General features: G+C 44.6%; 2 protein-coding genes across 2 annotated transcripts; both read right to left on the reverse strand.

Annotated features, from left to right (window-relative positions):
- Positions 1 to 209: 209 nt before the first annotated feature.
- CCR75_003686 (uncharacterized protein) lies at positions 210 to 5,354 on the reverse strand (the record flags this gene model as incomplete). The annotated part of the gene is made up of 5 exons (XM_067961780.1): positions 210 to 2,535; positions 2,609 to 2,735; positions 2,805 to 3,727; positions 3,803 to 5,209; positions 5,334 to 5,354. 5 exons carry the CDS (start codon positions 5,352 to 5,354, stop codon positions 310 to 312), a joined length of 4,704 nt encoding a protein of 1,567 aa, XP_067822232.1. The 3' UTR covers positions 210 to 309.
- A 1,120-nt stretch (positions 5,355 to 6,474) lies between these two features.
- Positions 6,475 to 7,974, reverse strand: CCR75_003685 (uncharacterized protein; the record flags this gene model as incomplete). Its single annotated transcript, XM_067961779.1, has 1 exon — positions 6,475 to 7,974. The coding sequence occupies one exon, from the start codon at positions 7,972 to 7,974 to the stop codon at positions 6,475 to 6,477; it is 1,500 nt and encodes a 499-aa protein (XP_067822231.1).
- Between the last annotated feature and the right edge of the window lie 4,001 nt (positions 7,975 to 11,975).

An 11,975-nucleotide genomic window follows, 5' to 3' on the forward strand; every position in this document is an offset into this window, starting at 1 on the left:
CTTCGGTACCTTTCTCGATTGTGTTGCCAAAAAAAGTCACACAAGTTAATTGAGTTTGTGTCTAACGACGTTTTTCTTTTTGGTACTTTTTATCCCGAAGTTACAAAGTCATTTTGCCAAGATTTAAGCACTTGCTCTCTGTTGCTGGCGGTCATTAGCTAATTACCCAAGCATTTTACAGAACACATCTTGCATCTCCCGGTATTCAATATTTTAATATAAAAATCTTTTTATTGAATTGGATTAGGACCAGGAGAGTTTCCCTTTTTAGTATCTTTGTCAGATTATTTCTTGCTACGCTGGAACTTTCTATTCAAAATCACTATCGTCTGCGTCATCCTCTAGAGCAGAGCTTTCTTCCTTGTTATTTTCATCATTGTCCTCATCGCTTGAGCCTTCATCGTATACAATGCGCTTATGCGTACGAAGTTCACGCTTAGGACGCGAGGCCACTGGGGAGGGGGTAGAAGCACCGCCACTGTTTTCGTCCATATATTTTAATTCATCATCCTCTAAAGATGATGCCTTAACGTTTTTCTTAATAGGCGCGTCTTTCTTGATTGAAGGTGTTTTCTTAGTCGTAGCTTCTTTTCTGGTTGCGGCTTTCTTCTTAGTAGTAACTTCCTTTTTGGTTGAAGCTGCCTTTTTAAGAGTTGCCGCCTTTTTCGATTCTGCCTTTTTAGTTGCCGCATTCGATTTTACAAAAGCGGACTTCTTGTCAATATCGTCCGACTCCATAGCAAACACGTCATCCTTGTCATCCTTATCATAGGTCTGTTCACCAGGAGAGCTAACAAACGTTTTGGTCGTAGCGGGCTTGGATGGGCGTTTTAAGCTGGAGGAGGTTCCCACGTTTTTGTTAGATACTTTGAATCTTCGAGCTAGCCGCTCGGCCAACGATAAATCTTCCATATCCGCTTCGTTGTCTTCCTTAGCAGTTGGTGGCTCGTCTATCTTTTCTAAAAATGACGTTATGGTGCCCGACTTAGCACCAGCCGCCTTGTTTTCCTTTGTGCCGTTAATCTTGCGTGCAAGAGGTTCCTTCTTTGCAGGTCGCTTTACAGCAGTGTTCGACTTTTTACGCGACGTCTGTGAGCCTGCAACTTCAAAGTCTGAGTCATCATCGTCTCCATCGTCATCGCTTTTTCGCTTCCTCTTTTTCACAGCAGGCTTCTTGCCTCTGCCACCCCTTTTCTGTGGCGTATGCGACAAGATCCTCTCGCGCTCTGCTTCAGTTTCGACGAGCATTTTCTCGAGCGCATCTAAGTCTGTGAGCCACAAATTTTGCTCTGTTCTGCCTTCAAGGACAGAATACTCCTGTTTACGCTCCTCGAGTTCCGCACGCAGGCTGTCGACACGTTCTTTCGTCAAGCTCCAAATTCGCATTGAAAGTAGATAGTCGTAGCCTCTATTGGCGTCAACCGCGGTAGATTCCTCGTCATTAGACTCGTTCGAGTCCTCATTGTCAGTCTTTTTTTTCGACTTTGGCGCAATCGGATCATAGCCCTCTACAGCCAACTCTTCTAGCAATTCTGCTTTTTTACGGTTGTTTACAACCAATTTGCCTTCAACAACAGAAAGAACAAAACGAGCCTTGTTTGAGAGGAGCTTGATCTGATCTTGCAATTTATAAAGCATTGCTTTCTTCCGAAGCTGGTAATATTCCAATCGAATTGCGTAGAATTCTTCCATAATTTGGTTTGGGCTCTCGTACTTCTTGATGCGTCCCGATGCATCAAATAGGTGCATGTTGGAGGTAGACAACGATGATTCTAACTTGAATTTTTTTACAATGCCACCCGGAGCCTTTGCAATATCACTTAGCGCTTTAGGTTCCATCGTAATTGTAAATAGCACCTTGACGTCGGTATGATTTTCCTTGAAGTCTTTGATAGTACAGGAATCAAGCAGACCCTCCAAAAATTGCTTGTACGTCTGGGTCCACGTCTTAACGGGTAGCTCAGAGATCACCAATGTGCTGTCATCCGTCACTTCGTAAAGACCCTGAACGATGTAATTACTGCTATCAGTTCCACGCGAATTAGCCTTTTCAAGAATATGACCTGTAAATCCGCGATACCATGGAGTAAGAGAATTCATTTCTTCTCCCTTAAGCCTTTGGCGCAGGCCCTTGATAATATCGAGAGGATTATAGTTTGGAACAGAGCTAGACCAACCCGTTCCGATACCGTCGCTACCATTGACAAGTACCATAGGAATAATCGGAATATACCATTCCGGTTCAATTGATTGTCCGTCTTCACTTAAATACTTTAGGCAGTCATTGTCCAGAGGATCGTAAAGGACGCGAGTCATTTGCTCTAAGTTGGTGAAAATATAACGAGCACTGGCCGCATCCTTGCCACCCATCAAACGAGTACCAAATTGTCCGATCGGGGACAACAGATGAATATTATTGCTTCCAACGAAGTCTTGCGCCATATTGACGATACAGCCCTGCAGGCTCTGCTCACCATGATGGTATGCAGAGTGCTCAGACACATAACCAGCTAGCTGCGCCACTTTAAGCTCCGACTATATCAAAAAGTAGAACAAAAGTGTAAATCGCAATTGACTTTTGCCAAAATAGCTCGCAAATGTTGCTTACTCGAAGATTACGTTTGAAACAGCTGAAAAGCACCTTGCGCTGGGATGGCTTGAATCCATCCATGACGCTAGGAATTGACCGAATATTATCTGCCATGGAGAAAAGTATAAGCTCCTTGTTGACAAACCTAACGGATACAGATAGACGAATATTTTGGTCAGATCAGTCAGATGCATAATTAAATATTATAACATACTCTGTGTAGCCCATTTCATCGACATCGTAATCCACATAGGTACCAGGCTCATAGCCTCGAAGCCAATCTTTGCGATCTTCAACACGCTTTTTCGAAAATGCCATGTCAATGACATCCGCATCTCCATCTCCATCGTACGTAAACCCAATTTGATGAGTCTGCAAATCCGAGAAATATTCTTTGGTTTCTGCGGCCGTACTCGTACCAAGACCCTTATAGTATTTTATCACCCAGCCACGTCCCTGGTTGGTTCTTTCACGCCATGCGTTATATTCTGGCATTGTGTAAAAGACTTTTTTTGTTCGGCCCTTTGTACACTTGACGATTGGAGTGATAAACTCTTGCAAAAAGCCGTCTACGTGCAGAAGCGACGGCCAAAAGTGGTGAATGAGATTAATGACGAGACCTTTGATATGACTACCATCGTGATCTTGATCGGCCATTATCATCAAGTGCCCGTAACGCAAACCTTTAGTGGACTCGTACGTCTGACCATACTTAAGACCAAGAATCTTGACTACGTTTTGAATTTCTTCATTCTTCAAAATCTGGGAGTGACTTGCTTCGCGAACGTTCAGCATTTTACCTCGTAAAGGAAAGACTCCGTAATAGTCTCGGCCAACAACGGCAAGACCGCCTACGGCCACTGTTTTGGCCGAATCTCCTTCTGTAACAATCAAGGTACAGTCCTTGCTTTTCGCAGTACCCGCGTGATTTGCGTCGTCCAATTTCGGAATACCGGTAAGGCGCGAACGCTTGCCACCGCCACCTCCTTTGCGCCGCAGCTCTGCAGTTTGCTTAAATGCAGCAAACGACAGAATTTTCTCGACAAGGCCGCTCTTCTCCAATTGTTTCAAAAACTTTTCGCTGAGATTAAATGTAGACCCAAAACTGTTGGCTCGTGTTGTCAGTGTTTCTTTTGTCTATGTTTAGGGAATGAAAACAATGATATCGAATGTAAGTGAATGAACAGTGCCATCCACGACATAAAAGTGTACCTGGGAATCAAATGCGGGATTATCAACAAGCGCGCTCACGTAGACCGACATGTGATTTTTTATGTAGTTTGGCTTTACAGCCTCGCCTTTGTTCTTCTTCTTTAGGACACTCACGAGTTTTGTCGTGATCTGGTCCACAATATACGACACATGCTGGCCACCTTTTAACGTACAAATGCCATTGACAAAGCTCACTTGCTGAAACCCGTCTTCACTCAATCCAACGCCAACCTGCCAGCGGTCGTCTGGCTTCTCAAATATCACCCCATTCTTGGTGACGTTTGACGGCTTGGTCTTAGCGACCTTGATTTTCGAAAGTTTTCCTTCGCTGTAGTCATCATCGTCGTCCTTGATCTCGTCTGAATGCGAGTCCTCCCCATCCTTTGCCTCTGGAGCAAATCCATGAGGTCCGGGATATAGCGCAACATACTGCGGGAACGATTTAATATCGATCTTTTCAGCGTTCAAATAAACATTGAGGCCCTTTCCAGAGACGCCTGCAACGTCGTACACGCGTTTCTTAAACAGCGATACAATGTCATCGTTGAGGAACTCGAGCTTAAAGCGCTTTAAATCAGGCTTGAACGAAATGCATGTAAAATCCTTTTGAGCCCACTTGGTGATCGAGGGTGGGTTCTTCTTGCCCATATTGTGCTCAAAAACCTGTTTGTACCGCTGTTTCGTGCTAGAATCTGCCGTCTCAACCACAAATTCGTTCGAGAAAATATTTGCAAGCTTGGCTCCGTATCCATTTCGTCCACCTGTTGTCTTTTTCTTTTGGTCATCAAAGTTACTGCCTGTGAGCAAGTGGCCAAAGATCAGCTCTGGTACGTACACCTTGTGTTCTTTATGAAGTACAATCGGAATGCCTTTGCCATTGTTCCAGACAGAAATTTCATTCTTCTCGACGTCAATGGTTACCTTGAGCGTATTCATGGACTTGTCTCGTTGCTTGTTATCGCACGCATTGACGATGATCTCGTCAAAAATCTTGTACAGCCCAGGCACGTAATTGATCTTCTTCAAACACATTCGCTTGTTCTCGTCGTCAAAAATCCACATGTTTTGTTCTACGTGCTCAATCGAACCCACATAGGTATCGGGACGCAGTAGAATGTGCTCTAGCTGCGTCTTCTTTTGGTAAATTTGTTCGATACTCTGCTTCGAAGTATCCTCAGCATTGGCGCTGGCCATTATCTCGTCCTCGCTGTCATTTATATCAAAGGTAGAGCTTGCAGCACCCGAGACATCGCTGTCTGAGGCATCACTCATCTTCTTCTTTTTCTTAATGGGCATCTTTGCCTTCTTACTTTGTGCCTTCTTGATGCCGGCTGTAACTTTACCTGTTGGTCTAGCAATTTTTTTCACACCTGCTTTCTTGCTTTTACTGACCGCTGTCATCATAACCTAGTCATGTTTCAAGTAGCAAAAGGTCGAATACCATACATGAGTCATTATGCAATGTAATCATTATCGAAAGACACAGCCAACGCGGAAGCGATTGGCGCGTAAAGTGAGTAGCAAGACATACATCATCTTCGGAATCGCTCATTGCTACAACGGCGTCAGTAGCTACGGGTGAAGTAGAGCAGTCACTGCTTGCTTATTGCAGTGCAAAATGTTAGGTGACGTCAGCCAAGTGAAAGGTGACAGAAAAAACCTCGGCAAGGTATCTCGCGCTGTTGATTTATCTGGCGACACCTCAAAAAGATGGACCTTTTTATTACTCCGCCAGCATTGTGAAGTGACTATTTATTAAGTACACGAGGTTTAATAAGAATGCGCCAGATCGCATTGGAATGGCTACAATTTGACAAAAATCAAATCCGTGCCACGATCATCTTAGATGCAATATATTGCATAAAACGATGCTACAAGGGGCTACTCCCCATTATCACGGAATAGCAAGCGTATTCAAGTATTGTCACCGACCGCGGCTAATACTAAAGTATGATCAAGCTTATTAGGAAATTGTGATGCAGGAGCAGCATTCAAGGTTCGCGCTGGCCCAATGGAAACGCTCAACTGAATAGCCATACTTGCCCACATCAAAAGGATACTCTAAGGCTAGTTCATTGATCCAAATGACTGGAAAACGTTAAGGTTTTCGACCCAATCAATTTTCCAAGATTCACATACTGTCATAAATTAAAACCACAATTGTTTCTCATAGCTGATATCGCCAGTGATGCGTCCGCAATTTCCAATCTTAAAAAGAGTCGTTCAAGAGCGCTTTTAGTGCCCCTCTTCACACTTCCCATGACTCGTCAGATTTGCAGCTTAGTCTTATTTTTGTTTCCTTGATCACATTTTGACTTTCATTAGATAAGGAAATTTGTTGCATCGACCTTAAGAGTACCACTCATCTGCTAACGTTTTACGGAATACTCAGTCTCAGCATTCACATCAACGCGTAATTTTTTTATTTTCCACATGAGCTATTGTAAAACAACCGTTGGAGCGTCTGATAATTACAATAGTAGCAACACGATAACACGATCCAGCGGATTATCTTGAATAACTCTGCTTCATTAAGCACAAATTGCGAGATCTATGTGAAAGGCAATTGATGAACCGAGCAAGTAGTAGATCAGATTTACTCTAAATCATCACGACCAAGTGACCAAAGTCAAGTGTTCATGACTCAGTCAGTGGCTCAGGTAAGTAGTACCTCACTGGTGGTCCCGCGATGAGGCATATTCGGCCGTGAAGCAGCTGGCCTTGCGCAAAGCCTCAAACACACGAGAAGCATTGCTTAGCCATTCGCGCAACGTGAGCGCATGCGGTAGTGTCTTTGATGCGGCGTTTTTCACAGTTACCGGAAAAGTAAATGATGGAGAGCTCGGCAAACTCAGGACAAAGCGCCGAAAATCTTCAGCAACCTCATCAAATTCCGAATATTTGCTAGATCTCCTTTTTGTATTGCGATCAATCTCTATTTTGTGTCCAGACGTAGGAGATGCCGACGATAGTTGCACGTGAGTTTTTATGTCTTTGCGAATTGATTGCTGTTGCTGGCACGGAAAAACAAAATATGCCACGTTTTGGACGTATTTATCGGTGTCGGCTGAAGAACTATAGCTCGACACTTTGTGTGGCACACGAACTAGCGCCTGGGACCACGCGGCTTCGAGTGCACGCTCGTGAGCTGACAACAGCTCATTTTCGCGGTATAATAACTCGGAATCTGCCATATTGTTAGCCACATAAAGCAGCTGGGCTGCATGTCTGTGATTATTTCCAGTCACGCTTGGTAGTCGGCACTGAGTCATTTTAAGATCAATAATTCGTAAAAGTTCATTTACAGATACTTGGTAGGCCAAATCGTCATGAACAAGTACCACATAGTGGCAGATTGCGCATAAGAAGACTGCAAGCTGGTACGATACAATTTCGACTTGTTGATCAGGCGAGAGGGCCCCATATCGGTGCGCGTCATTCCGATCCAATAAATCTACCAGCATTGAGCTGCTAAGTAATGGCTGCGAGTCTAACAAGACGGTCGGGTGGCCTGCTCCGCCAATCAGTGAAATAGCGAGATCAACGCCAGTCGTGCCATAACGATCCAATGCTAAAGCTTCAACACGTTGCGTCAAGTCAACCTCCTTTTCGCTTGCCTTCTTCTCCTGCAATAATGAAAGAATTGTGGACTTGCCCACTCCTTCCAAACCTAATACTCCAACAACCGTAAAATTCTCGAGCTCCAGGCAACTTCCTAATTTTATCGATAAGTCCGTGGCAAATTGCATTTGAGGAGTAATAAGCTTAACACGGGTAAGTGGAGGCACGGTCTTCGTTTGTTGGACCGAAGACGGATGATGAGGTCGAAGAAATACAGAAGAGGTGTCATTGTCGTTGTGTCGATCCAAAGTTTTTGATCTGGTGTTATTGTGGCTTTCTCGGTCTGAGACGTAAAGGCTGCTGCGTTTGTGGGCATCGGGTTCGTAGAGGACTCCAGTGGACCCCAACGTACCACCTGAGAGCGGACGAAGTAGTATAGAAGGGGTCTTGGTCATTGCGGCAGATGAAAGAGGGCCAGATGCTCCTACAGCGCGACCACGGGACCGAGACACGCGCGTGAGGTTAGAGACCGAGCTCGTGCCAGCTCGAGACGAAACTCCTTGGGCTGTCGAGCTGCTTCCGATGCGACGATTAGTGCTGCTTCGCTGCATTGATGTGAGAGGGCAATGTATTGTGAATGTCAATGGACGTGACGATAATTGAGCGGTCAATTTTACTAACCTTCTGGCGCTGCTTTTGCGGCGTGTTTTCGCGATCCATTGTTGTGTTGAGATTGAGGCATATGGTTGAGGTGCTTTTTAAAAATGACTCGGTTTTACTATTTCAATAAATCAGTGGCTGGAGAAATAAATCCTATAAAAATTCTTCTATTATTGTCGATTTCAAGGAAAATCCAAATTTTGCGTTTTCTCTGCGTTTACTTTTTGGCAGTTTTCCACCCTAAGAACACCAAGGTATTTGCTGAACGCGTCTGTGACTTAATCCTGACGTTGAACTTTACGCGGAAAAGTTCACTGCTTTCTTCAGAGTCGTCAACTCCTTGTTGAATCGCAGTAAATGTACCAGCCTTCGGGTTCTATGAAACGAAAAAAGCAAAGAAGTACTTATAATTATGTTTACTAAGTATTTGACTTAAATAGTTCCAATATTACCAAATCTGGCAATATTGATGCAATAAGACATTAGTCGTATTGATTGGTTGATTCAAATTTAACTCAACTCCGCCAACCTTATAAGACACGATTGTGCGGTGCGCAAGGAGGAAAAATAAACAGCTTGTTATTAATATAATAAGTTCAGTAGTAGATAGAAGATCTTCACGCAGGAAACTAAATATATTAATACAGTTTTTACTTTTCTCTATTTTAAAGCCTTAGTCTAGACCCTTATAGCTAAGCCCCCTTAGTTTCATAGAAACATTCCTCTGTACTCTTGTGTACGTGAAGTTTCGATGCACGTAACTTACACTGCAATCAGTGTAAGGTTAACGTGTTGGATAAAGAAGGAAGGAGCTTTCCAGCCCCCCAAAAATGTTATCACGCCACGCGTGAAGGATTTACTCGTTTGAGTGCCTTGAATGGAGACCGATCGAACGAATGAGATCGATCGTAGGCGGCCCAGCCGTTGGCGCCATGCTGTACACCCTGAGAAGGGATGAACAGCATGCGGTCATAGCCGAGTTCGTAAAACACAAACTCGACGGGGGCCAAGATAAAGTAGCCTTGCTTCACCAGCAAGGCTCTCAACACGCGGAGGTGTTGAGAGAACAGGGTGCTCAACAATTGGTAATGTTGAGACAGCAGCATTTACATGCTGCCAGCGGGTCGACGCGGAAGCGTCGACCCGAAAGCTTAAAGATCGGAATCTCAAAGTTTTTAGGCAGTCGAAGGCGACTCTCTTTAAGATGGTTCGTCGAATTAGACGACGCCGTAGAAGCTCGCCGTATTAGTGATGATGCGACGAAAGTGAAGTTTGGTATGTCCAACTTAACCAAACGTGCCAAATCGTGGGCTTCGGGGCTCAAGCTCCATTTAATTTTGAGTCGCATGAGGTCTTTAAGACCCGGCTTAGGCAAACATTGAGCCCCCACGTGCCGAATTCAGGGATCGAGCCGAGCTCCTAGATTTGAACAGGCAAGCGTGACTGTAGTCGGGCACGTCCTAATGCGGCCACGCTCTACTTAAGCACCCACACTACCAAACGAGGAATCGGTTAGACAGTCTACTCTCGTGTGCCGTGAGGTAGTTGCGGTGGGCGCCTTAGCGAACTCACCCATGGCACTAAGTACTTTGATTAAGTGTCGTCATGACAGCGGTAATTCGGCTCCTCGTGCGCACTTATCAAGTAGAAAGAAGTTTTCAGACTGATTTATTTTTAATAGAATTAAATATAAACACCTATTTTTTTACCTATCAAAAATGTCATCTCCGTAGATAAAACTAATATGTATTGCGAGCGTATCTTTCTAGATACCTCGCGTAACGGATGACGCTAGGCGTCATCCCTCCTAATGTGAATGCACCTATGTGCATCACATACACAAGGGTTGGTCACGAGCACACCCAAGTGGTGGGTCTAATTACTTTATTTAAGTAATTGACCACCCCCTTAAGTACACCACGTGTACTTAACGGGGACTGTGTAACATTAATGCAACTTTAGCCCGTTACAGTGACCTTCACGCTTATGCTCAACATACACGATACCTGGTCAGTTGTATCGTGAATCATCCGATTGATGAACACACACAGGTAACTGTGTTCATCAAGGGTCTCACAGACGGTTCTGTCAAGACTTACCTGTTCCAGCTCGAATTGAAGGCGCTTAATCAAGCGATCTCTGAAGCGACAAGGGGACTACAGCCTGAAACAGGCTTTCGTCCACTCGGGTGCATATCGTCCAGCCGGACGACAAGAAAACGGAGATCCAGAACCCATGGATCTCTCGTATGCAGAGAGCAAGAGAGCTCGCTTTTCAAGTTAAAACAGTTACAAAAATGAAATCGTTGCAAAAAGACGGGCCACTACGCCTACGAGTGTGGTGCCTCACGGCCAGTGCCGAAAAACACTGAGCGAAAAGATCGACCTCCTGCTAGAAATCGCGGAGGACGCGGATCCGACGCTGTTGCGAAATTGCAACCGTGAGGCGGGTCTTCAAAAAAAAGGTCGGGGTCTGTAGGTGCGTATCGCCCTAATGATCTAGCAACGGCAAAGGAAAAGAATTTGCAGGCCTTTTTGACGAAAGTTGCTCCTCACACACAAACGTTGTGTGTAACTGCCTCAGGGGATAAGGGTAACCTCACCACCCTGAAAATTATAGTGGCAAACAAATTGTCACAAAAGTCCCTAGTCGATTGTGGGGTGTCGAATATAATTGTTTGACATTTATTGTGAGAAGATCGCAGGCTCAAGTTCGTTGAGCGCGATATCCGAGAACAGTGCGCTTATCAAAAGGCGCATCTGTAACAGTAAAGAAACGTTTAGTTGGTATCGATTATACGTTAAAAAGTAAAGAGTACGATGATGCCTTCATCGCACTAGATTTGAATGACAAATTTGATGTCATCCTTGGATTAATTATGGCTTAGAGAGTACGAGCCATGTATAAATTGGCAGCATCAAGCCGTGACGATGCCTGTCTCTTGTTCATCAGGTGGCCAACAGACGCACGTCCTGGGGCGTCCACAAGCGTGTGGATGTCCTACGAGTGAGTGCGATAGCCTCACTTGTCAATCGGTCGTTTGCATGACTGCACATGACATCAGTGTGAATACCCAACACACTGTGGAGTTGGATCCCGAACGGCTGTGCACAAGCACAGGCAGCGTCGAAGGTCCACCATTGTGACGTGGACAAAGTTACTGATGGCTGTGCACAAGTACAAGTACATGCAGTGTCAAAGTTCGACAACTCGAATACGTTAAGTGGTATAAAACAAGGATGCTTGCTTGAAAAGCAACATGCAAGAAATTTTGAAACGCCTCTCTATGAGAGGCAGAGCGAATGTCCTCGATCGACTAGAGAGTCGATCCTGGAGAATCTTGCTGTGGTACCACAACCACAGCTAGAGGCAGTCGGGGAGGATAGCCCCCAAGTCAATTCTATATAAATATGTTTCCGGAAACATGTGGTCAAATGTTCCCAGGTACCTTCGGAAATAAGTTCCAAAGAGGAAACTGAGACAAAAAAATATCTTAGTAAATAATAACTCAAGTGTAGGCGCTTATACACTTGATCAAATAGCGCCTACTAAGTTAATTTCGGAGATAACTCAATTGCCAACGCTTGAACCGGAACGGTTTTTGAGTGGTCTGCGTAGTGGCAAAGTCAAGCAGATCTGCGTACTTTTAACAGATGACAACTACGTGGTGATATGCGGTCGGCAATAGTATTTCCTGAGAAAGAACAGATTTTCAGCCGCTCATCGATGGACGAAAGTGTCCTCGATGAGAAGACTCGGATGGAACGGCTTACGTCCCAATCCTAAGAGTCTTTGTAGACAAACCGTTCGTATGAGGATCTAATAGAATTCGAGGATGTCTTCCCTGAATCCGTACCGTGCCAGTTGCCTAATGATAAAGGCACTCGACACAAATCGACCTTATTCCAGGTATAAATACTGTCATTCATGAAGCAATAGCCATTGCCTCGTG

The sequence above is a fragment of the Bremia lactucae genome, linkage group LG2 (assembly GCF_004359215.1).
Source record: "Bremia lactucae strain SF5 linkage group LG2, whole genome shotgun sequence".
In the NCBI taxonomy this organism is placed as follows: Eukaryota; Oomycota; class Peronosporomycetes; order Peronosporales; family Peronosporaceae; genus Bremia; species Bremia lactucae.